The following is a 26,325-nucleotide window of genomic DNA, read 5'->3' on the forward strand; positions in this document are numbered from 1 at the left end:
AGCTGGCCTGCTGTGCAAGCTTGACAGTCTTTGCTGGAGATGATAGTTTGCTGCTAACATCTGACATTTTCAACTATTCCACTGTTGTTTTCTGTCCCGCGAGAGATCAGAAATGCGCAAAGCGAAAAAGGTGAACGTCGACTCCATTTTCAAGTCAAGGAGTCGTGTAAGTGGAGTTATTAGGACATGGGCTTGCTGGCTCTTTGCTTTGGAAGGAAACGGAGCTTGCATCTAGCCATGATCGCGATCATTGAGTTTTATAGTATTGTATTGATTCTGTTCTTATATTAATGCTATGCAGGTGTTCATTTATGTATTTATTTTAGCTTAGAATCTTTTTTTTTTTTTTTTTTTTTTTTTACTTTTTTTGCTACATCAACCTTATCCTGTCTTTTTTTTTCTGCGTGTTTTGGACAGGCAGTGGCGTCAGGCATCAATCTCAATGAGAAGGGAGGAAATCAAAGTTTTACTGGTGAGCAGTCAAATGAAATAAGTTTTAAGGTTTGTCTTCATTTCATAATTAACGCTGGGGAGCATTAATGCTGCGTGTCTGTGGTAGGGAGGCATTCAGGGGAGGTGTGGGGGGGGGGGGCGGATAAGGAAATGCTCAGAAATAATTAACACCCGAGTTTGAGTGTTTTCTTGAAATTATGTGCAAGATCTTTATGACAAAACCAAATTCTCAGCCACTAAACAAAATGAGCCAGATCCTACATTTGTGGTTCAACAGTAAAGTGGTAAAGTATATCCTCCACAGTAGTACAACTAGATTGGCTCCCTTTCAGTCCTGGTGTGAAAGGTGTGCAATGCTTTTTACTGCTGCAAAGACTGAAGAGCCTGCATTTATTCCATCAGCCTTCGAGAGCTGGAGAAAGATCATTCAGTTTATGTGAAAAGTCTGATTGTCACAAGACAGCCATAATTACCCATCTGCATGAAAACAGAGCACTTCAGTGTCAGCTGGCCAGCGTGGGTGCTCCACAGCAAGGGGATGCCTCTTCGAAATACAGGATGTTGTGCGGTTGTTGGCAAGATGGGGTTTGGCTCTCAGGCGCCATGATTCGAGTGAGGGGAAATCTTGATCAGCTACCGACATATTTAAGCAGAGGAAGAGTCGCGCATCGCCAGGTGGTTGGCAAGTCGAAGGGATGTTTCGAAATGAGTTCCTTCACTTGATTGGCGCCTTCATTGTCAAGGACATTGCTGACAATATTCAACCACTTCTCCACACTGATGAATGGCAGTCATTGTGCTTAAGATATGTTGGCTTGGTTGTGCGTGAGGTATTTATTGGCCCGTATGAGGTTTCATTGACCACTGGGGTGATGAAGGATGCATTGCTGCGCCTCAGTTTGTCCATCGCAGGCTTGATGGAGCAGACATCATGGCCGGTAAACGTTCAGGGGCACGGGCCGTCGTTCTGAGAGAGCAGCCGCTCGCTCCATATGTGCACTGTGGTGAACCTCATCACCCAGCAAGCCTGTAACGCCTCAGCTGCTCCTCGCACCTCCGGGGAACGGGTTCATGAGCGCCGAATTTTACTTGGATGGTTGGGAGAGCTGATGAACCTGGGGAGGAGCCGCAGCAGGCTATTAGACCTCTGCGACCCACAAAGTGGACAGTTCGTAGAAGTCCCGATACATGCTGCGCTGAACCAGTATGGGCATGTGTTTTGTGCCTTTGGTGAGATGGCGGCAGGCGACTCGGATGCAGCAGGCAGGGCATAGAGGGCTTCTATGACAAGAAGGGAAATGCTGTTTTTGGTCTATTGTTTGGGTTCGACACAACAGAAGAGTTGGAGACTCAAACAGTTCTTAAGGCCCTACACTGTTGGTTATTTCTTGAAATATGGTGAGCAATGGGCAACTGTGGCTAGACAACAAATTATACTATGGGAAAATTCACATAAGAATGAGAAACAATCATTTGTGTCATCATGTTAGTTTTGCTCATTGATATAGAATATATAAGCCAACAAGGACACAATTATATTTTTGTGTGTGTTTTCACCTGAATAGAAAGACTCAATAAAGCACCATATAGAGATCTACTCTAAAACGGATAAAAACAAGTTGAAATTAACCATCATATCTTGTGATTTTTCTGTGTGTTTTTTTTTTTTTTTTTTTACATATGAACAAGTCCTCTTGGTTGTTAAAAAAATGAAAAAAAATATACAGCCTATATTTTGTGGTCTTACCATTACCAATGAACTGGCAGATCAGGATTGTTTCAGACTGGAAACCTGGAATAACAAAAGAATACGTCTGGAACTCTAGCACCACCTGCTGTATGTTGGGTGCAGGTGCAAAATATTTTTGGATGATTTGAGGATGCAGATGTGAAAGACTAATTAGGGTCAGGCAAAACAACAACAACAACAACAACAACAACAAAAATTACAGAAATTAGGGATAACAAGCAACTGATAAATGATTTGAACGTTCAACGTATTTGACTTGATAAATGTAGCCGAAAGATGATGGAGACAGCCCAGCTCCGAATCACTGCTCGAGGCTTTTGCAAAGCCTTTCAGCTTCAGAGCCGGAGGTTATTTATGTAACAGAATGAAATCCCATTTTAAGGAGTCTTGACGTGGAGTCTCGTTCCGCCACTAGATGGAGAAGTGAGGCAGTAACGTCGAGAAGAATGGCGCTCTCTTCTCCGGCAGAAGAACTGGATCTGATCCCAATTTAAGGCTTGCACGTACGTACTCTGCTCCTCTGAAGCAGACGGGCCCGTTCCTCGCTCGTCATATGATAAGGCTGGAAGGGAGCCAGCAGGGCCCCCGTTTCGGAGAGGAGGACCCATATCTCAAGTCAACGTGCGCAGGCCAGGGCCCCCCCCCCCCCCCCCCCCTTTATCTCCACAAGGCAGGGAGGCGTATCCTCCCCCCCCCCATCCCCCCCCACCCCCTCTGCACAACCCCTTCACATACCACTCCGGACTCTCTTTCTCACCCGTGTGCTAACTAGACTACAACCTGCTCCGGACGACGCCCCGCCATCCCGTGAGATTCCCAGCGCGAGCGCCAGCCCCAAGTCCGTCGCGCGTCTTTTTCTGTCGCGAGGAAGCCGTCGGGGGGGTCTTATTATTGTCGGGCTGCGCGCGCGAGCTGCTGCCCGCGGCGTCACCTCCGTAATAACAGAAGGGGTGCCAGCCAAAAGAAGAAGAAGAAGAAGAAGAAGAAGAAGAGGAGGAGGAAGAAGAGGAGGAGGAGGAGGAGGAGGAGGAGAGGAAAGGGGGTGTCAAGAGTGCTCCGAAATAAACAACACGACACCTTGATTGGGAGACGTCAGCGGCGGGAAGGAAAAGGGACCTGCATCCGAGTAAGTCGTGCGATTTTTTTTTTTTTTTTTTCAGTGCGCGCTGCTTGTTCCAGTGTTTTCCTTGCGGCCGACCCGCTTTTGGCGATTTGTCCAGCGGCTGCTGGTTGTCCAGCCAGCGGCCGGTTTTTTGCAGCGGCTGCAACGTTTAAGCTTCCAGCCCTTACAGCATCCCTTGCCACGGAGAGATGACATAGCGGGACAGAGGGATGAAACACAAGGAGGGATGATGATGATGATGATGATGATGATAATAATAATAATAATAGAAATAATAATAATAATAATATGAACCATATTGGCGGTATCTGTCTCTACCGGAGCAATTCTAACTGTAAACACTGCGCGAGAGTCGCTGCGTTGATTCGAGGTTACAACTCACAATCACAACAGGCGCGGCATCCTTCAAGGCGCATACGCGCAAATTCAGAATAACATGCTCGCAGTAAAGTCAGCGGCAGATTTAGGGGAGAAATATCTGCATTATTATGTCATGTCATCCTTGTTTTTTTTTTGTTGTTGTTGTTGTTGTTGTTTTTTTTTGCATGCCTGGAGGGCCGCTGTACTTTTAAGACATGGTAGGGCCGACAGGTGTAACGGGAAATGTTTACGCCTTTGATCGATCATGTAATATCGATTTGTTTTTGCGAGGACAGTCTTTCAGGATGTCTTTTTTTTTTTTTTTTTTTTTTTTTTAATGTTTTTGAATTGATTTTTTTATTTCGCCGCGACGGTGAATTTCCAGGCGCGCCATCCGAGCATGGCCGTCACTGGCTGGGTGAGAGAGATGCTGACTGCTTCCAGCCGGTGGAGGAGAGGAGAGGAGAGAGCAGCAGGGTATTCTGTGTTGTGATGTGAGCAGCCCGCTCCAACATGGCGCGCATGAGCTGCTAAACCTTGGCCATGACATACTCCTGTTTGGAATTTGCACCAGTGCGGTGGACCCAGCCAGTTCGGTTTAGTGTTGCAGAGAATGAGGCTCTGCATCCTCAACAGATGGATGTTCGCCACAGAGGCTCCTCCATCCTCACACGATCACGTAGGCTTGTGTGTGTCTTCAGTTTCTATTCCTGTCTCTGAATAGAACAATGTCAACTGGACCAACTCCATTAATTTTCGCTCCGTTTTTTGCGATTACTTTTGATCGCAGCAGGTAGCCAGAATCGCAAGCGGACAAAGAGTGTGTTTTTGTTTGGTCTTGTGTCCATTGTTTCTCTGTCGGGGTTTCTGCCCTGAGAACAGACGACGTGACTGTTGTGGACAATATCTTTGTTGACAAGACCAGCAAGTGCAATGATAGCGCCTTTAAACGCAACACACCCATTATATTTCTCTGTCTTCGAAGTACAGCCGGGGCTTTGTCATATAAGTAGCCGTCGAGACACCTGTTTGACTATAAATGCTGGACAAATGTGTATTGAGGTGATTTCTACATCTCATCCATCTGTGATGTCAGCTGTCGGAGTGTCGATGTCGAAAAGGACCCCAATATGTTTGATTTCAAGCCCTGAGAGTCTGCTTGCACGATTCTTTTATTTTGAAAATCTGTTTTCATTGTCCAGTGTATTGGAAATGTGTCATTAGCTATCAGAAAATACACAATAAACAGGATACAACATGCCCTTAAAGAAAGATTATAAAAGATGGATTTTATGAAAAAACGTAGCCCGTCAGATTTTTTTGCAGCAGCAGCAGCAGCAGTACAAATACAAAAAAGAAGAGCAATATTTTACTGACTCGCAGCACATCTCTGCCTCTGTTTTTAGTCGGTTCTGTCGTTTTATTGTATGAGCGAGGCATGTTAAGCCCACCAAAGGCCTCTGCCAGGCCGTACGCGAGCTGAAGGTCTATATCCGGTTGGCCGCTCTGTGTTGTGTCAGCAACTCCCGGTGGAGCTGACAGCACTTGTCCTGTCCACCCAATCATCATCTGGCATCATGACTGTGGACAGCCACATTTCTGTCTTTGTATGCTTGCAGCTTTTTGGTGTGTGCATTTTAGTCAATAGCCAGCGGTCAGTTTAAATTTAGGAGTGAAGCCAATGGGTGGATTGTGTGTGTGTGTGTGTGTGTGTGTGTGTGTGTGTGTGTGTGTGTGTGTGCGCGTGTGTGTGTGCGCGTGTGTGTGTATCAGCTATCAGAGTGTTGATGTTGAAAAAGGACCCAAATATGTTTGATTTCAAGCCCTAAGAGTCTGCTTGCACCGCTTGTGTGTGTGTGTGTGTCTTAGTTGTGCGTTGACGACCGTCTCCTGGCCTTGCGAGCTGGGATGGATCTGCTTTCATCAATTTAAATGGGTGGAAATGGGCTGGTACCCGGAAGGTCATTTATTCCTACTCATGGGCTGTACATGAAAAATGAGGTGAAATATGACTGAGTCAGCTTCTCTATTCCCAACTAACTACAATCAAAGTGCCCTTCAGTCAGCTCTGAGGAGGCTGATACGCACCCAGCGTTCACTTGACTGTCAAGTCACAACAACATGTAGCCTAATTAACGTGGCTGTAATCAGCATCTTCAGATAAGCAATTGGCTGCATGGCTTCTTGTATGCGAAAGGTCTCTCTTGCAGTGACAGACCCGCACCGAAACATCGCTCAGCCTTCTGTTCCACGGAGCGTTTCGGTGTCATTCAGCTCATTGTTTTTGCTTTTGCAGCCCTTGTCTTTTCCGTTTTGCTTCGGTCTAACTCATCAGCTTCATTTCCAGACGCAGCAGGCGGTTGTTTTCCACCAACTGGCCGTGTAAACCAATGTACGCTACTTTGCCAGCGCCACACTCTCGACGGACAGAAGTTAGGAACTGTTTGCTGAGCACAGTTGAACATTTAGCTGCTAGAAGTCTTACCCTAAAGTTTAAAACACCTTCACCATCTCAACTGAAAAGGTGATCGTATTGTCAGTGTTGTGTTTACATTTTGTTGGCCAAAAAAAAAATCAGGCTAGAAGAAGGCGGGTCACACGATATTGTTGTTATTTTAAAGACTTTTACATATCTTTGACTCCACTGATTGGCACGGCATCATTACAGGAGGACAGAAGGCCTCTCACGGGTTCATATCCTGCCCTGAGCGAGTTGCCCCGGAGTGACGGATATTGCTAATTACCCCCGCTGACCTTGCTGTCATTAAGAGACCATTTATGCGGTGGTTCTAAAATCCGATCAGCAAGTTGGTCATGGAAAATGAATGGAATGCATTACAAAAGTGATGCTTTTACGCTGGAAGACAGTATTGACGGGTAAAAGAGGAAGTGGAAGTGAAAGCTTACTCAGCAAGCATACAGAGCGATAAGGAGTAGCATCTGGGCAGAAACAGATGTGCGATATTATTAGATACTACATAGCAATTCACCTCGCCCTTTCTGTCTCCATGGTTGTTGTTTTTTTTCTCTCTTTCCATTAATCTCAGTCTTCTCTTTTCCTCCTGGATAGTCACTTCTTCTTACCTTTTTTTTTTTTTTCTAAGGATCTCTCATTACACCCCCTCCCCTCCCCTCCTTTTGCTTTGTCATGACAGATAAGTCGGGAAAGGATTTTTTTTTTTTTTTTTTTTCACTCTCTTCCCAGCAGATACTCTGTCTTCTGATAAACTGTCATTTTTAGCCACTAAATCGTTTTAATCTCAGAGGGGAAAATGTGCTCGGCAGTACGTGTTTGCGCTTTTTTTTTTTTTTTTGGGTGTGTGTCTTGTGCCTGCTGTCCGAAACACGCGCACACCCACACGCTCATATGACCATCATCAGTGCCGTTGCAGAGATTATATCAAAAGCACTATTGATAAGAGGCAGAGAGGGGATAATCCATCTTTTTGAACTGCAGGCAACCTGAAGCGAACACCATGCACACACCTACACACACGAACCCCTGCTTTAAAATGAGGAAGGTGGATAAATATTAGACCGTGCCCCCTTGTAAATGACGCACAGATTGTTTTGTTTTCTTTAACAATCCCACAAGAGATCGGACCAGCTGATATTGGACAAACATACGCAGTATGAACAATTCCTGACCCTCTTGAGAGCCTTAAGTGGGGATTGGGATCTTGCCATGAGGGAAGGCGCCTATTAGGCCTAATGGTTCCTGCGTTAACATTGAGGGGCTGCTTCAATAATGCCAGTCCATAGGCTTCCGGATGTATAGAATTTGCTGATTGACCAGAGAGGCAGAGCGAGCGCACCAGGACGCAGGAGACAGTCCGCTGTGGAAATGGGTTGTCTGTAAACATAAAAGCAACGCTGTCAGCAGGTCATGTCGAGGCTAATGCTGTTGTTGTACTGTTTTTGATAAAAAGGCTGAGGTAAATGTCAGCAATTAGAACCGCTATTAATCTTTCCTCACTCTTTAATGCTATCCTAACTTCTTGAAATGACTTCGTGCCTCGCATAGTGAGAGACACAAATGGGCATTTTTGTGCAACATTTTTGTAACGTACGAACAATCACGTGATAGATTTCAAATCCACGAGCCAGGGAGAGCAACCTTTTGTCCAGAACACCCAGGTTCCCGCCCGTTTGTTTGAGAGAAGCTGCTGTTTTCTTGCTAAATCAAGTGACAACCACAAGTGCAAAGTGTCCTCAATGAGTCCAAAGTGAGTCTGTAATGCAGCTCATTGCACACTTTAGAGTAGGTCTGCATCGGACATGTATAGTTTAATCTGCCAATTGTTTTTCTTGTTCAGATGCAAAACTTTTTGTTAAATGTCAGAAAATCATGAAAATGCTTGTTTTATTTTAACCAACAGTCCAAAACATTAAAAAAAAAAAAAAAAAGAACTTTCCTTTCATATGAAAAAGATAAGCATCAAATCGTCACGTTTGAGAAGTCGTAGCCAATGGACATTTAGCCTTTTAGTTATTTGGCAATTAATCATTCAACGATTCAACTGACTAATCATTGAAGCTCTACTCTTTGCTTCAACCACTGCACGTCTCCAACTTTGCTTTATTTTTGGTGCGCTTGTGGACCTTTGTGTTGGGATGGTCAGAAGCTCGGAAACATCTGCATCTTACCAGTCACATGTTGTCTTTGCGGTAATTTGTCTCCTTCTGACAAATCTCCGCTTCCAAATCGGACCAGATTGTTTTTTCTAGTGCAGCTAAAAGGCCTTTACGTCGCTCTGTCCCCTGGCGGTTGCCTCTTCGCCCTGTTGCCCAAATTAGGATTTTCTGAACATTGAACCAAACACAGACCTATCAGGGACATCAAAGATGCCGTGCGGTTTGCATTTCTACCTTGTACAGGCTGAACCCGTGTTCTGACATCTTGTAATCAAAACAGCACGGATCGATAAAGCATTTGGAGCGCTGTGGCCTCCGCATGCATTCCCTGGATATGTAAAAAATTAACAAGCAAAGACCCCGACTCAACGGATTCGCAGCGCTCTCTTGCGCAAGGAATGAAGGTCGAGAGTGGTCGAGTGAAGAAATTCAGCCATGTGGCAAGTTTGTGACTGGGACTCCGGGGAGAAGAGACACGGGGTGCGGACGTCGGTCTCGGAGGCGGAACGAGGAAGGGGTCAGTGGGAGGCGTGTCAGAAATGAGACGGCGCGTTTTTAGGAGCAATGGGGAATCGACGCGAAGTTGGAAATATACCAAGGTGTCGGCATGCTTAAAAAAAAATTTTTTTTTAAAACTTGCATATTTAATGGTTGCAAAGAGCATGAAATCCCACATTTTAGCTACTTCAGAGCCGGAGGGAGGCCGCATCAGACAATGTTAGTAACTTTCTGAAAGCAACAATCTGACATTCATATCAGCTTTTTAACCTTTCTCCTAGTTTCTCTACAAAACGACTTGTGTGTTGCCTCGGGTCATGTGTGCTATAAACGCTATAAAAACCTTCAAGGAAAGATTGTAAACAGTGCTCCATCATCCCCATATTTGAGTTATTATCAGAGTCTCGTTCCTCTTTACGATGGCAGGCTTTTCATTCTGAATTCAAGTCAGTCCATCTGGAATTGGTATTGACACTTTTATCATCGGCCGATGATGCATGTATGAACTAGTCTGCCCTAAAGCACATCCCGAGCTCTAAAGGGGCAACTTTAGGGGCACGCTGTTCATCATCGTGAGAGGGAAATTAAAAAGTCGAAGTTGGGCAAAAATCAATGAACGGGCTTCAGAAAATACACAAAAATATTGATGTTGTAAAGGTCCGGTCATCCCACTGTGTTTTAGAAATTGCAAAACTTTGCTTGAAGAAGTGCCCATTTTCACACCTGTGCGCATCTGGCCAGTTTTCGAAAGCGGGCGTGGTTGTTTGCTTTTCAGTTTCAGAAAGTTACAACAATAGGGTGATGTTGATCTCTGTCCAGCGGTTTAAAAAGCTGTTTTCACCACCGGCTTGGGATTAAAGAGGAAAATCGCTGGTTTTGCAAAGACTTAGCATTTTCTCGGCAGGGATATTATGAAAAGAATATATTTAGTAGCTTGACCCATACCAAGAACTGAAGTAACATTCAGAATATTTCAGCCTCAATGATTGTCGCAATCCCCACTAATTTAGATCGAGTTATCATACAAAATCCCCGCAGTGCTTTTTCCGTGCGTGCTCATTTCTTTCCTCCGTGTATTAAAGCATTTACTTTATTAAAAGAAAAAGTCCTGATACACAAATTCCAAATCACAATCCATTCATTGTCGTGTCCCGGGACAAGTATTACATCAGAAGTGACTCTCAGTCCTCCCCATCCTTCCCCACGTGCCTCGGCCTGTGTGCGGCTTCTCGTTCGCCCCCTCGACATGGATGTCACACACTATTTCGCTCTCTTCTGTTCTGACAAAGCTGTTATTTACGGGCAACCTCGAGGGGAGAAAGGAGTGTTACCCTCTGACCCTGGAATACTAACATGTGACCTCAACGGACTTCCTCCAGTTTTTATTGGCACCGCACTGTTTATGTTTGGCACAATTTTGAGTTTCTGCCTCAGATAGAAGGATGCGGAGCTGCATGGAGAAGTCGTGCGTGTGCGTGTGCGTGTGCGTGTGCGTGTGCGTGTGTGTGTGTGTGTGTGTTCTGGCCTGGTGTAAGTGTGTGTGGCTAGGGCAGAAAGGCAGGGAGGAGTATTGTTGTCCTTGTGCTCTTTCGGCCTGAAGGAATGAAGCTCCGCATGTGTGGAGGAGAGAGAAGAAGCAAGAAGTGCCACTCCAACACAGTCAATGTGAAGGGGATTGGAGATTAGTTTCCTCTTCCAGAGTCTCTGTTTTTTGTTTTTTTGTTTTTTTTTAATGCAGGGCCTGGGTCATTAAGCTCAAGAGTCATTTTCACTCTCATCCATCTTTCTGAAGAGGCAGCATTTTGCGTTATTTTCTGTGTCTGTCTGTAAGTGCTTTCTCATTCAGAAATAGGCAGAGCTGACAATCCTGTTCACATCTGGGATATTTTCTAGATTTTAAGAGTGAGTCATACCACTTACTTACTATGTTGATATTTTTCAGCTTCCCCCATTTCATCTAGTTTCTGCACCGGGGTCAGTTTACGCGAGTGTGCACGGGAGTTTCATGATAGCTGCACAATATCAGTTAAAAGGTTCTTGCTGTTATGAATTAACACTTGAGTGAACACATTTCTTTCTCAGAGGGTGAGAAGGACTCAATGGAAATAGTTTATTAGCATGTGCATGCTGGCTCTCTATGACTGGAATCGTTAAAAAGCTTTTTTTCTACTTTATTTGTGTGAAATGCAGTTGCCACCTGCCAGGAGGGAAATAAAAAAAGAAAATCAAGATTCTCCTTTGTGTCTTTTATTTCTGTTTGGCTTTGTCTCCTCCACTTCTTTGGCTTGAACACAAACATCTCGCTCTAATTGTCGGACCTTCTCATTTCTAATTGGCCAACAGCCCTCCACCAATTCTCAAAAAAAACAATTCATACTATCTAGTTCACAGACATTTCAAATGAAGGGTCTTCTAAAGTATTCATGTTTGGGTAAATCATTCATAACACGGTTTTCAGTGGTGAATTTGGTGCACTGGAGAGTTTTTAAAGCTACAGGATGGTGTATATGTTATTGAATCGAAGTGGGCTTGTTTATTGTATTAAAGCAACATGTCACCCGACACAGGAGGTTGGATAATTGATGTGTCTTTGATAGTTGGAGTTCTATGGCTCAGAAAAATAAGCTCAGGATTTAACTCCACACTTATTAGTAGAATCATTTCATTGTTGGCTTTGGTCTTTTCCTTGGTTTTATTGGCAGTAGGAAACGTATAGAATATTACTAAACTTAACTTAAACCTATCTCAGTTTAGTTTGATGACGGGCTTTGTGAAAATTCTTAGATTTTGTTCCTGTTTGTGCATTGAAGTGTTTACTATCTAATGAAGCACAGATGATATAAAGACGAGCTTTAAATATATCTGTGCGTCTGAGTGTGAGCGTAGGAGGCAGGATCAGTATGTCACGGTGTCCAACTCCAGGTGTTTAAGATAATACTATGGTGATGGGAGCGAGTGTACTCTCCCAGACTGTGTAGCATAAACAGTGAATACATTTGTTTCTCAACCAAGTTTTAAGAGCATATTGGTTGTAAAAAAAAAAAGTGATTTCTCTTCACAAAAGCAACATGTAAAGGATTAAAAAAGTGGCCGTTGCGAAGTCCCGAGTTCTGAATTTAGCCGGCGCCATCTTGCTCGTTCCGAGCGGTTTGGAGCCGGTCGTGACCATATTTGGGTGAGCTGGAGGGGAGCTAGCGGTGGATCTGACTCGATCTGATTGGAAACCCGACAACGCTACGTCCCGCCCACCGATAGCCGTAAACTGACTGCACCACAGGCCTGTCAATCAAACAGACACGAGTTTATTTTGCAATTAACGACGGGATTATTTTTCAGATGGACGGCCAGAAAACGACGTCAGCTGACAACGCCGAGATAACTCCTCGAGAAATTGTATTGACTGAGAATTTTATGAGACTAGTTGAATGGGAGTCTGTGGAGATGGAGGCTTTTTGGAGCCAACCTCTGGCAGCACCCGGTAGCATCGCAGCTGAAGGCACTTCCCCATCGGCCTAATTTTTCAGACCCAGGAGCTACGTCTACTTTTATATACAGTCTGTGATTTGATGCCTCCTGCTCAATGGAAGCTTTTCTCACCTTGGAAAGGAGGGTTTAATAGTCTCAGTTGGGTTATTATTAATTTAGCTTCATAGGCAGTAAGTTGATTACTCTTAGGGCATTTCAGTGCAGAAAGAGTTTGCAAAGTGACTGCTGGTGCCGGAGAACCATGAGCGCAATGCTATTAGAAGAGGATGCTGGTGCTCTATGCAGGCAGTTAATGTGTTCCTGGAAACGGCAGCAGCGCACTCAACAGGGAATAGGCCTGGTCATTAAGTCCGTTTCCCTGACTTCTTCGATTATGCACCTGCCTTGACATATTGTCAAAAACATCCCGTTTGTTGTTCGTCTGTAAGCCTGCCTGCTAAGGTCACTTCCTCTCCCTGTTAACGTCTGAGTGATATTGTTGATCTATTACATTTATCTGCCTCAATTTGTCTTTGGTTCCACCGTCCCCGAGCGGCCGCCGGGCTCCCTCGACGTCATCCTTTTCCTCCGCCAGAGATGTAATTACTCTTCTAACTATGCCGCAAAGATGTCTGTCTTCGCGCCTGCTTCCCTTTCTCCCTCCGTGTTCATAATTTATGAGAGAGGCAGCAGGACGCAGGTCCGCGATGTCCCAACAGGCTGGACATAACCGGAGTTTCCCAATACGTCTTAAAAAATTCATCGCTACACCTGCCCAGAGGTTAGACAAGCAAGACGAGCATTGAAATTCAGCTTTGAATGGTCGGACAAGGTGGGAAGAATCTGCACTCTTAACCCGCCAGCTGATCTAATGGACCTTTTGTTGTTAACCTCAGCACAAGCAACATAGTTTTGAATATTATCCACTGCTGACAATGGGTATCGAACCTCAGTGCTTTCAAATATAAACTGTAACGTGTCTATAGCACAAAGATTGAATGCTGGGTCACATTCCTTTTATTATTCATCTTTAACTACATCATTTCTGGTAGAATTCATACCTTTTTATACATTTTTGAGTATTTGTCATTCACATAAAAAAACAAACTACAGCTTACCCTTGCACAATAAAAGATTTGATTGACTTTGACAAGAATTTTGTGAATTTGATAATGCTGAGTTTAAAATTAAAATAGTTACCGTTGTGCATAAACTGATAAAGTTGTAATGCATCATTTTATTTGTGTTTTATAGCTATAAATATTCAGTAACCTGACAACTGTCATATAAAGCTTGTATTTCCTGTTAATATGGCATAAAGTTCTTTGTTAATAGAAAACCCAAATGAATTTATTTTAAGACTTTAAAAGGTGGTTGAAATGACAGAAATGTGTGCAGTCAGATGTGGGTCAATATGCACATTTATTTTGTGTCAGGTGTACTGAAGTGTGTGCTGCTTTGAAGTAGAGTGAGCAACTTGGGTTTTGTCAGAAAGCGCTGGTTTATTGGGCGGAAAAGTTGTCCTGCATTTTTCGCCGCTGATGTATACAAAGGAGGTACCGACATTGATAGACTGACATGTGTATCGTTCTTTTTGTCGCTGTCGTCGTCGTCGTCGTCGTCATACACGTGTCGCCCGTCACGGCTGAGCTGTCGGCGAGACCTGCCCCGTCTCTGCCGATGCCCAGTGTGACCCTCGTCAGGTCAGGATGTTCAGTCCGTTCTAATAGCGGCAGAGTTCAGCCGGTGCTCCCAGGCCTTCATGCCTCCGATGGATCGATCCAGATGAGTTCCCAGATGCGCACTGTAACCCGGGCGACGGGAAGGGAAAGAGGTTCAGGGAGAAAACGGGCTATAAAACACTGCCAAGACGCGCTGTAAACATAAACAATGCCTGAATACATTCTTTAATGACGCGTTTGAATTTACAGCTTCATTTTGTCGATGCCTGGTCATTATTCGAGGTGCGTTTTAATGTTGACATTGCTGTTTTTCTTTATTGAGCCACATTAAGCCTGATTTTACTCGGTGCATCTCAACATGTCTTTTTTTTATTCTTCCTGTTTGTGCCGGATCAGTGGGGAGGGCGAAAATTAGAAAGAATTCGTCTAGACGGTACAATATGCCTCTGTGTTTCTGCGTGTGCTTGAGGGGATGATCAGATGATTGTGGTTTCACTTTTTCTCCAAAGGGTCTCCATGTGATGCTGATGCGGCCTGATGGGAGAGCAGAGACAAGTGGGGTGTTCGACTGTATGTGTGTGTAAGCCAGAAAATGGGACCCTGCATGTTCCAGATTTTCCTTCTATTATACATGCCTGAGGTTTTTTTAGCCTAGAGTTTCACATTAAACCGGCAAGCATGAAAGATGATGTACGCTTCTTTATTTATTTATTTATTTTGTAGAAGGGCGAGTATTGCGGCACTGCGTGGCTTTCTATGGGAAATAAAAAATGTCGCAACAGCAGGGGTGTGATAGGAATGGGAACTATTAACATGCTTTGGTTTGTTTTTTCATTATTTTGTTTTTGGATTATTTAGTTGGGAAGTGATGCAAGCTAATTCAAACAGTGACAGTGGGGGCCTCACCCCTCACCAGGAATAGTGACACAATCCGTTTTAGCACATTTTTCTGGCACTGGAGAGGGCTGCTTTGGGGGGGTTGAGCGACGGAGAGTTTATTTAGTCATAGCTCTTTTGTAATAGATTGATTTGGACCAGTGTAGAGAAATAAGGATCCCATATGTGTTGTCATACAGTTTCAGTTCAGGCTGGAAGAAGGTACACGGCTGCTAAGATTGCTTTGTGTGCTTCATCTACCATTTCTACAAGCTCTTTTACATCGCCACAAAATAGTATTAGGGGCTTCGCCACAAGCAACCAGAGACTGTAGTCAGAGTCAGAGAGGTCAATTTTCTTCTCTGGCAGTTCAGACAATTGATAATTTGACACCGAAGTCAGTGAATTTATAGTTAAGAAGTGCCGTAGTTGTTGGGTTACATTGCTTATCACATTTCACCCACACTGTAAGGTTTCCAGAGGTTAAGCACCAAACGTTTCTGAATGGAGGAGATAATGACTTTAAGCAGTGGATGTCCTCCTTCAAAGCTTAAATACAAATTCTATCTTTGCAACTACGTTCTCAGTCTGAATATTCAGATGATTCGCCACTTACGATTTGCCACTTAGACCAGATCATCTCAGCCATTTTGTACAGAAACACTGTGGAAAACTAAGATTTGTGACTTTTTTTTTGGGAGCATGACATGGCGACCGTTTTGTCCCATCTCAGTTGAGCAATAGTCGCAGTCTTTCCCCTCTGGCTTCAGCTCTGCTTCTGTCCATCCTCGAACTCTGGTCTGGAACCTATTAGAGCAGGAATCTCCAGCAGTGCCCTCCCTGCACATTAGCATGCCTACACTGACTCTTCCTGACAGGAAAGAGACACTGATTTAGTGCCAAACAGACATATTTAACCTCAGTCAGCAGGAAGTCGTTGGAAGGTAAACGGCTGGCGAGAGAATGTCAAACGCTGGTGGTCATGTGTGCTTGTATCTCTGTTTCACTCAACGTGTCTCTTCTTTTCCATCAGGATGGCCGAGGTGTCACAAGAGGAGAAACTCCAGGCCATTGCTGTAAGTTATTTTCACACACACACACACACACACACACACACACACACACACACACACACACACACACACACACACACACACACACACACAGCAGAGTGCACATCAGGGCACGCTGATGGCACAACAACAACAAATCATTGCTGCTTGTCAGGGTCTGACTGCCGTCTTAATAACTCTACCTTTTAGATTCTATCTTCTCCACCCATTAAAGGACATCGACTTCTTGTCTGCCTGTTATATTGTCTTCTTATGTTGTTTCTATCGCAATATCCAGGTGTGTATGTGTGGCATAATTGTGCATTTGTTTTTGATTTTTTTTTTTTTTTTGGGCCAAATACTTGCCACCTGTGGCAGGCATATTGAAACGCATTTGAATTTATTATCGTAGTTGTGTGATAATTAGTTTGTTTCACCAAAATCTCACTGAATGTGACTTTCATTTCATCATGAAGAGAGCAACACTAACGTCAATATCAGTTTGACTTCTCATCAACATTTCAAAGATTTTCATCATCAACATTTTTTTTTTTTTTTTTAAACAGAGCTATACATTGTTCAAAAAATGTGATCCTGATGTCGATAAAGTTTCAGTGCTCATGCCGAACATAGTTGGTGCCCTGAATTTATGAACGGTCTGCAATCTTTGTTGTTTTGTCCTCGTAATGTGTATTTATGGTCACAGGAGAAGAGGAAGAGGCAGACAGAGATCGAAAACAAGAGGAGGCAGCTGGATGATGACCGACGGCAACTCCAGCATTTAAAGGTACGCGCACTCTCACTTCCACATGCGTGCACATTTTGCACGTGCCCTGTTTGCACTGCTATACTTGTGAGAATTCTTGATATGTAATTATGTTAAACCATGGCTGAAGAGAACACACAAAAGTAGTGGTGTGCACAACAGGTGGATACGAAGAATCCCCGAGCTTTGATCGCCACAGTGTGCTCAGAGCACTATCAGTTGCCTCCTGCACTTTCACTTGCGAAACATTTTTATATGTTTAGTTGTGGTCTTTGGCCGCATGTTTCCAGTTTGCGTTTTTATTTTTTTAACCTTCTGTAAGCAAATACTGAGTGTGCTGAATTCGGTTCCAGGAAAGAAATCCCTTCACCATTCATCCACAACTTTCTTTTCATTCGGAGCATGGTACAATAGCAATGCACATGGTAATTAGCCTTTCTGGTATGTAAATATGTATTCAGGCTGTTCATTAATTTGTATAAATCACGATTAAGTCACAATCAACAATGTAAGTGGTGTAATGCAGAGCTACCTGAAACGAAGGGATGGATAGACTTTTTTTTTCTTTTTTTTTTGTAGTCATAGCATAGCATTAATTTAAATGTTGCTTTTAAATATCATAACGCTTTATCTTGACTCATAAAGTCCTCCACCTGCCATCCACGGAAAGAGCTGAGCCCGCAATGAGTGAACCAGCTCGTTTGAATCCGGCAACATGATTCACACCCTTTGCGAACACGGCAGTTTGACTTTGCTTGAAATGTACTGGAGCCCTTCACAGATAAAAAAAAAATTAATGTAAGTATGTGTCACCTGCACTCCTACACGCCTCTCCCGCACCACAACTTGAAACAAGCTGACAGAAACACTGCCGGTCAGTTTCTGTGTTTTTCGGGAATCGTGCGAGCGATGGTGGACGCCCACACAGCATTAAACATAGCGATTCCTTTCAGATCTATCAGTGCAACATAGTGAGATACTCCACAACTGCTGCCGTCACGGAATGTTCAGAATGGACAACAGATAACACCAACAGCTCCTCCACATGCTCTTTCTACACACGCGCACACACACACACACACACACACACTCATATTGTATCAGACCCAAGGCTTTTGTCAGCGAATGTGTCAGCACTATCAAAGCTATTTCAGCTCCGGACAATTCAGGAGGTCGCAGATAAGAGCAAAGGTCGAGGTGTGCGTGCGCCTGCGCAGACGAGCGTGTTTGTAAAAGTGCTTGTGACCCGCGCTGTTGCCCCCTGCGTGCTCCCACTTCTTCTATTTTCAGAGCAAACCATTGTAAATGCGCGTGTGCACATGCGTGTGTTCGATTTTTTTTTTTTTGCGTGCGCTGCTTCATAAAAGAACACAGAAGCCTCAGACAATGCAGCGGGCTTTGGCAGGGGAAACAGATTTTTGTCCCACTCCCACCAACAGGAAACGGCCCTTACACCCACCGCACCCGGCTTTCGTCTCGCGCGCACACGCGCATAGACACGAACACGCTGAGGGGAAGTGTAATCATGCTGTCCAGGAGTATTAGAGGGCTCTTTGTGCAAACCACAGCAAGTATTCTTTTTCCACAGGCGGCGTTCATGTGGAAAACCCAATAAACATCTCCGTTTACGTGCCGCATTTTTATAACGGTGTACCTGCCCGGCCGTTAAATCACACTAACACAGGCAGTCAGAAGAAAACGTGAGATGAGGTGTTTTAGTGTTGTTGACACAGAAAGCGTGAATAGCAGTTCTGTTTTTAATTAGCAAGCAGATATGATTATGCAAACAGGAGTCGGCAGTTCCTTCAGTTAAAACCTCTGACAGTCCCGGACAATTCTATCTGAAGCTGCAGCTAACTGCCAATCAGCTCAGCTTACCATAAAGACTGGAAACAGCCTGTCGCTGTCCAAAAGGAACAAAATCTGACTGCTAACAGCTCTAAAGTGCACTTGTTATATCTCGTTTGTTTCATCTGTACAAAAGCCAAAGGGTAAAAAGTCAATATTTTGGCTTGCCTTTGGACAGCACCTGACAAACAGTTGCCCTGTTTGTCAGCTAAACTTTACATCTCCTGGCTGTAGTTATTACCGTACAGATGTGATAGTCGTAACTTGTCATCTAACTCGTGAAAAGAAACCAAATAAAGTATTACCCAAAATTGCCAAACAAAGAAATAAACTTTAAAACAATTTCTGAATGCTGCGGTTGACATAATTATAATATTTACATCCACTGTAAACTTTATTTTGAAATAAGGCTTTCCTCTTCACAGCTGTTCACTACATTTGGATGTGTGCGTCGATGTGTGTCCGTGTGTGTGTGTGTGTGTGTGTGTGTGTGTGTGTGTGTGTGTGTGTGTGTGTGTGTGCCCGTCTGTGTCCAAGTTCCGCCCTTTGTCTGCTACGTTAGCAGCTTTTACCCCAAAGAACAATGGAGAGAGAGAGACGTAACTTCAGCACTCCAGCTTTACGACCATCAGCGTAGACTGGTTGTGTGTGTGTGTGTGTGTGTGTGTGTGTGTGTGTGTGTGTGTGTGTGTGTGTGTGCGCGCGCGCGTGCTCACACACGCGTGAGTGAGTACATTTAAATGATGTCAGGCGTTGGGGTAGCAGGGTGTGGCGAGAGAGCGAGCGAACGAGAGATCCGGAGAGTATGAAGAGAGAGAGAGAGTTGGAGAGTTGGGGAGTTGGGGGGTTGAGGGGTCGGGGGGTGGGGGAAGAAGCAGGTTTAGATTCAGTGCCCAAGAGACCATGCAGGACTGAGGGAATGAGGAGTGTTGAATTACACTGTTAGAAGAGTGTGCTGTAAAGCTCTGTGCAGCTGGGTGTCTGGAGCGGAATTACTCAATGGAGAAAGTGAGAGTTGAACCAAAACAACATTCATTTCAACAGATTAACAGAGATATAACGTGGAGATACACCCTGACATTTACAGCCCTGTTCAAGTTCATGAACTCCATGATGGATAGAGATGCATTCGAGAGAGAGAGCGAGAGGAAGGGGCAGGGTCCGGGTCTGAGAAGAAAAAACAAAATACGGGGGGATTTTTTTTTTTCTTCTGTAGAAATTCTTGTTGCATCATTGGAGAGGAATTTGCATCGAGCACAGGTCCAGGTTTTCAGGCCCAACTTGTTAAAACAAGAGCTTTTTCTTGCACTTTTCCATATGGCCAAGCAGGGTTGTCTTTTGCCGCACGCTCTAACAGCTGCGCAGTAAGACGCACTGTTATATTTACTTCAAAGCATGCCAAGTATTCGCTTTGATATTCACTTATCTACGGGAGGGAATGTGGATGGGTGTCGAGATAAGAATACACGGCTGTTTGGAAATTAATAGAAGAAGTAAACATTGGTTGAAAAGGAGATGGAGAAGTTGGAATTTAAGGAAGTAAAATGAAAGTAAAATACACAATAGAAAAAGCATATTCCCATGATGATGTTTAATTTAATTGATATTTGGGAATTGGGAGTTCATTATTTTGTGAGAATTACCTTTATCTACAATAATTACAATCAGGTTAACACTTTACAATCAGTAAATCTGCTCACATTCAGTATTCCTAACTTGCCCACAAAGATATTCTTGTAATCACTGTCAAGCTGCAGGAAATGTTTGATGCGGTTGAAGATTAGAACCATTTATTTTTGTTTTATCTTTCAAAGACTTATCTTGATTTCCAGTCCCATGCTCAATTTAGGAATAATAGGAGAATTATACGTTATTTTGGATTTTTCAGTTCAGTGCCAGAAGACTCTATCCTCTGGCTGGGAGCCATGTCGTCCACTTGGCAAACGTTTTGGCAGCAGTTGAAGTGCACGACAGAATCAGTGAGTGGCAGCAGTCAGTGCAGAAGTACTGGATGTACTCACAGGGAGAGTTTTTGTTTTAGGTTAGCTAAAGGGCTTGTCAGTGTGTCTCAGTGAGAGGGCCACTAATCTCTTCAGAAAGAAAGGAGACCAATGTCCAAGTGAGAGAGCGGCTCTGATACCCCGCAGCATTTTGGAAGACTGAAGTGTGTCTAATGAGTTAATCAACTGCTCCTGGTAAAAGATGCATGATAAAAGGTCCTTTCGCTGTAGCACACATACACTCAAATCCACCAAACACATGGAAGTATCAAGAACAGCCGGTTAGTGAAATCGTGTTCCTCTTCTTACCATTGGTTTTATCGAAAAGTGAATCAAATCGTCTGAGTTGCCTCATCACGTTTGTCCTTGTGCATTGTCAACAACAAATCTATATCTTTTATGTTGCCTTGCAGTCAAAGGCACTGAGGGAGCGCTGGTTATTAGATGGAGCCCCAGCAGAAGAGGAGACTCAGATGCGTCTGCAGGAGGATGAGATAAAGACCAAACTTCTGGAGCAGGTCATCATCAGGTGAGCATCTTTAAACATCTGCATGTCAGCGTGTCAACAACCATTATTTTAATTTCAACAGGGCTGATGTGCATGGCTGTTTGGTCAAATTGTAGGCATGCGTAAATATTGCGCTCCGGTTGTCTGGGTTGCTAATAAGACAAATCTTAAGGAATATAATTTCATATATTTGCGTGGTGGTGTAGTGTTCCACCCCGTATATGTCTTATCCAAGCATAAGTAGGTGGCATTTGAGCAACTGGTCAGTCGTTTTTGTACAATTTAGTATTGTTTTTTCTGTAGAACTTGGATTGTGACAGGGATATTTTCATAGTTGGCTTACATCTAATATAGTCTTTGTGGTTGTAAAGGAACTACAGATGAATTTTAATCCTTAATTTCTCATTTTGTGTGCATTTCTGAGCTAGGCTGGAGCAAGAGATTGAAGAGTTGGAGACAGGCGTTCCAGCCAATAAGGGTGTGGCCAAAGAAAATGGAGGTAAGTTTGGTGGCCATGGCAACATATCATCGCGCAGGAAACCATGGCAACGCAGCCCGAACACCTGTGTCAGAAAGAGAAAGCGAGCTAATAATAGACTCTTCATTTGCTCTATTAAATTGGTCCTCTCCACCTGAGGTTATTAAAACAATATTTCCTTTCTTTCTTTGTCTCTCTGACTTGCCCCGACCACCCTTGTTCCTTCTGCACGTCCCTGATCTCGCAATGATGCTCTGGTGCTCCCTATAGGTGAGAATGGAGTAGTGCAGACCTCTGGTCACACTCCCAAGAGAGAGGTGACAGGGATTGAGGCCAAGCTCCTGGGCCCCAGTCCTGACCAAGCTAGCGCAGACAACCCAGTTACTCTGGTGTTTATGGGCTACAAGACCGTTGAGGAGGAGCAGGAGAACCGCACGGCACTGGGGATGGAAGGGGTGGACGGCAATGTCAAGGCTGAGTTTGTTGTGATCGAGGATGGGGAGGGGAAAGCGGGAGGAGACGCGGCCACCGAGGAGCAGGCTCCGCCAAACGGGAGTATGGCGGAGAAAGAGAAGGCTAACGGAGGCGGGGAGGAGAGCGAGAAGGAGAAGGAGAAGGAAAAGGAGAAGGAGAAGGAGAAGGAGGAGAAGGAGAAGAAACAGACCTGCAAATGCTGCACGGTCATGTGAGCTGTGTGTGTGTGTGTGTGTGTGTGTGTGTGTGTGTGTGTGTGTGTGTGTGTGTGTGTGTGTGATTGTGATTGTGTGTGCGATTGTGATTGTGTGTGAGATTGTGTGTGTGTATCTGTGTGATTGCCTGCGTGTGGCTGAGTACACGCCTTCGCCTGTGCAGGCATGTGTACCATTGCATGTGTCTGTATCTGCAGATGTGTGTAACTTAAGTGTCTGTGTGGAAGTGTGTGTCAGGACTGGAAAAAACAACAACCCCACAAACCGAAGTACAGTTACACAGCCAATGTACCAACAATGAGAGCCAATGCAAGCTCCAGCTACAACAAGAACCACAAAGACTCATAAGTACACGTTACTCGCTATACTTTCTCTGATATGTATTTGACTTTTGATTTCTATTGATATTTTTCTATTTTTCTGTCTTGACATTTATATTGTATTCAGTATGTATATCTTTATTATGGGACTGTGTACTGTACGTTCATTGTTATTATTGTTGGAAAAAAGAAAATGTATTAGCTCTCTGGATTGTACTGCTTTCCTGTGGGAAAAATCTGGAAACTTTAAATCATTTAAGTCAAAACACCAAACTATGAAGGACACGAATACTTAAGCATATATATATATATATATATATATATATATATATATATATATATCTTTCTCTGTGTAGGCCTACCAACTATTTATCAGTCAATTTCATATTGCAATATTGTCTAAGATATTATTTTAAATAGTATTTTAATATATTGATATGAAATTATGTTTTATACAATGTATTTATTGTTTTTGGTTCTTGAGATCATCTCCAACCATTAACTGCATGTAAGCTTATAAGCACTACCAGATTCGCGTTACACTCATAAGTGTCTGTGCTTTCTTAGACTCGTATGTGCTCATATCTTTAGTTACACAAGTCTTTCTATCAGTAACAGTAAATACTGTATAATTGGCAGTGTTAGAGATACGCATTATGTTTAAAAAGAGCTCTACAGCGAGGAGACAAAGAGGAGAATAGGATCACTCACTATGTTGCAAGCCACATTAATACTAGATGCTGTATGATACATGTACATGAAGATCGCAGCTTTTTGTATTTTTTAAATAAGATGCATTCACTTTATGGTCATTAGATTCACGAGATCATGACACAGTGATTAGAAAGGCTTAAGTACTTCTGTTCTCTCAACAGTAGAATCAATGTAAATCTTAATGAGGTAGCACTGCATGAAGCCTTGCAACTTTTACCATTTATCACTCGTTCAGTCTTTTTATTATGCGCTATCACGTTCACATGAATGTAAACCCCGGGGGTTAAATTGGGATTCATTCTAGTTTAATGAGAAGAGGAGGGCTTCGGTCAGCTCACCGTTTTAAAAAAAAAAAAAAAAAAAGCTTCTTGTCTCTTTATGAACCAAATAAAATTTGATGATACTATAATTTCCCTGTGTGTTGGTCGGCTGCTGGTTTCTGTCCTGCTTACTCCCAGTTTAACCCCTGACTCTTTGTCTGTAGACCCGGGCCCGATCGTAGTTGAATAGATTTACAGAAAAAGAAAAGAGATTTTGGGTATTTGAGCAGACTTTCGTCACAAATGATACTTCTCTCCGGGGACCTTAAATCTTGTTGCGCTGAAAACATAGTACAAAGAAAAGCCATTTTGAATGGTGCAGATTGCGAGCAAGACAACGCGATACACGATAGTTTTTCAAAACCCTGAAAGCCTATTGAAATACATTTTGGCCGTGGTCTCCTCATTTGTTTGGCAGACAGATGAGACTGGATAGTCCGGATCACTGATGCTATATGACACCAATGCCTCCGCCACCCCCCAGGCTCATCCACGTCTTTAATTCACCTATACACCATTGCCATTACTTCACACTGTTTTATCATCATTGTCAAACCACAGCCCCACCTTCTATGCTTGGAGACACGCAGTTTAAAAAAAAACCTCTGAAGTTGGTGCTAATCCAGAGTCTCGTCTAAAAACTCTCCATCCACCAACTATTGTTCAACCTGTTTCCCTCTGTTTTACTCCAATCTGCTAGTGATGGGGATTCCTCTGTCTCCTGCATATATTTGTTGAATGAGAGAGTCTTTTGCAACCTCCAGTGCCAGATGCATTCTCTCAAGTCCTGCCTGCATTTACCACCAGAGAAACGGTCCCTTCGTACATTCCAAAGGGAGGTCAACAGGCGTGGGCGGATAAGATATAGTCTATGCTTTCCATAATGTACAGTTCCACTGTAATTGTACAACTTGCAACTTACTTTCTTATCTGGACTCTCATGGTTTTTTTTTTTTTTTCTATGGCCTCTTTGCAAGGCGGTATATTGTATTTGATGTGTATTTTTAAAAAAAAAAGATGACTACATCTGTGTATTGTTGGTGCCTTTGTCAGGTTCATTTGGTTGGACTTGTCTGTCTGCCGCTCATTTATGACCGGGGTTTTTCTTGCTGTGGCTCCTGGTCATGACGACCCACTGGAAACACTGCCTTCTACTCTGAAGGGTCGCTCCACAAGTACGTGTATTAGAACATTACATTCATTTATCACACGGTAACTATAAATTCATGCAGCTTGGACAATAGTTAATATGCAGACCTCTGTTGGTGTCTTCAAAAAAATCTTTGTATCCTGTATTAACTTTTTTAAATTGTTGATTTTATTGTAATTTACAGATTAAGTTTTTTATTCCACACATGCAAGAAAGTTATCAAAACCAACCTTCACCTAAAGCTTAACAATTTGTGGGGATGCAAACTTTATACAGAAGACTAACTGACAGCATATGTATATACAGTATATACACATGTATATATGTGTCTTTATGCATACATGCAACTGTATACATAGACATACATGTAAATTTGGTGAGCTAAAGCTTTGCTTTATATGGTGGGTCTCTGAGACAGCAGCAGAAAAAAAAAACACCTTGTGTTTGACCAATGCCTGTTCATCTATTCTGTGGTCGTCTAAATGTTTAATCTTGAATAAAACTACTGTTTGTTTACAGCAAGTCAGATAAGTTTGTATGTAATTAACCGAATGTGTGCACACTATTGATAGAACGGTGCACATAAACCACGGTTAATGATGTGTGTGCTTTTGGCTTATCAGCTGACGGAGTCACAGATGGGTGCAGGACACCCTCCTGGGGAGACAAATACCATTATACACAGATAAATCACCCATTTATTAAAGTGCCAACACAACTTGCCATTGAAAAGACAAAACAAAATTGAACTACGTGCCATTTATATATATAAAATAAGATATAAGGAAGAATAGTAATGCAAGAGGTGTAATTTGAGAGGAGAATATTAAAGACAAGATGAAGGTCGGACTAGTTGAAGCAGTGTACATGAGACTTCAACTTGGAGACATTAGTTGGCTTTAGTATTTTGTTGAGTGCATTAGCCAGAACTTACCACTAGAGAGCACACTGTTACTCTTTTTGAGAAAATCATTTGACACTTGTCAAATAGTGTAAAGTGTGTGTGTGTGTGTGTGTGTGTGTGTGTGTGTGAGAAAGACAGAAAGAGAAAGAGAGGTAATTAGGGAAACAGAGAGGGGAGGCTTTTAAACAGGTCAGGTATTCAACAAAACAGCTACAATTTAAATGTTTTATTTTGCAGCAATACTACATTGGTTAAATAGCATTTTTGAAAATTCTCCTTGCACGAGTATGAATGTGGTATATTCAGTTTGTAGGTGCATGCTCTATGACAAAGTTCAGCATTTAAGAGAAGCAGCAGAACTGTGCCCCATCACGGGACAGAGGATATATTGTGTGCTTTTTTTTTTAGGTCACACCCCTGATGATGCTTTTCCACACCATCGCACGAGAACAAAATGAACAACATAAATGTCCAGGATTGAACCAGTGGAGTATAAAGAGTCCTGGGAAATTATAAGAAGATGGAGGTTTTCATTTAAAATGAATTAGACGGATCTGGAAGAGAGTCCTAACACAAATATCTGTCGAAGTATGAAGCACATCCAACATCTCAATCAGCACAATGAAGGCAAAGCACAATCGAATTGCTGCCATGCTATCCGTTACCAGTAATTACCTTTCCTTTGTGATTAGTTTGCTAAATGTAAGCCTCAGCTACGCCTGTAGCTGACACAA

At 43.2% G+C, this 26,325-nt stretch overlaps 1 protein-coding gene across 1 annotated transcript; it reads left to right on the plus strand.

The window, feature by feature from the left end:
• The first annotated feature begins 2,906 nt into the window (after window positions 1-2,906).
• On the plus strand, window positions 2,907-25,209 carry palm1b (paralemmin 1b). The gene is made up of 6 exons (XM_069152698.1): window positions 2,907-3,329; window positions 15,876-15,918; window positions 16,601-16,681; window positions 20,922-21,037; window positions 21,445-21,515; window positions 21,765-25,209. The coding sequence occupies exons 2-6, from the start codon at window positions 15,877-15,879 to the stop codon at window positions 22,181-22,183; spliced, it is 729 nt and encodes a 242-aa protein (XP_069008799.1). The 5' UTR covers window positions 2,907-3,329; window position 15,876; the 3' UTR covers window positions 22,184-25,209.
• Window positions 25,210-26,325: the final 1,116 nt, after the last annotated feature.

Source organism: Embiotoca jacksoni, unplaced genomic scaffold (genome assembly GCF_022577435.1).
Source record: "Embiotoca jacksoni isolate LCO1_2020_lvr unplaced genomic scaffold, fEmbJac1.0.p SCAF_18, whole genome shotgun sequence".
NCBI lineage: Eukaryota > Metazoa > Chordata > Actinopteri > Embiotocidae > Embiotoca > Embiotoca jacksoni.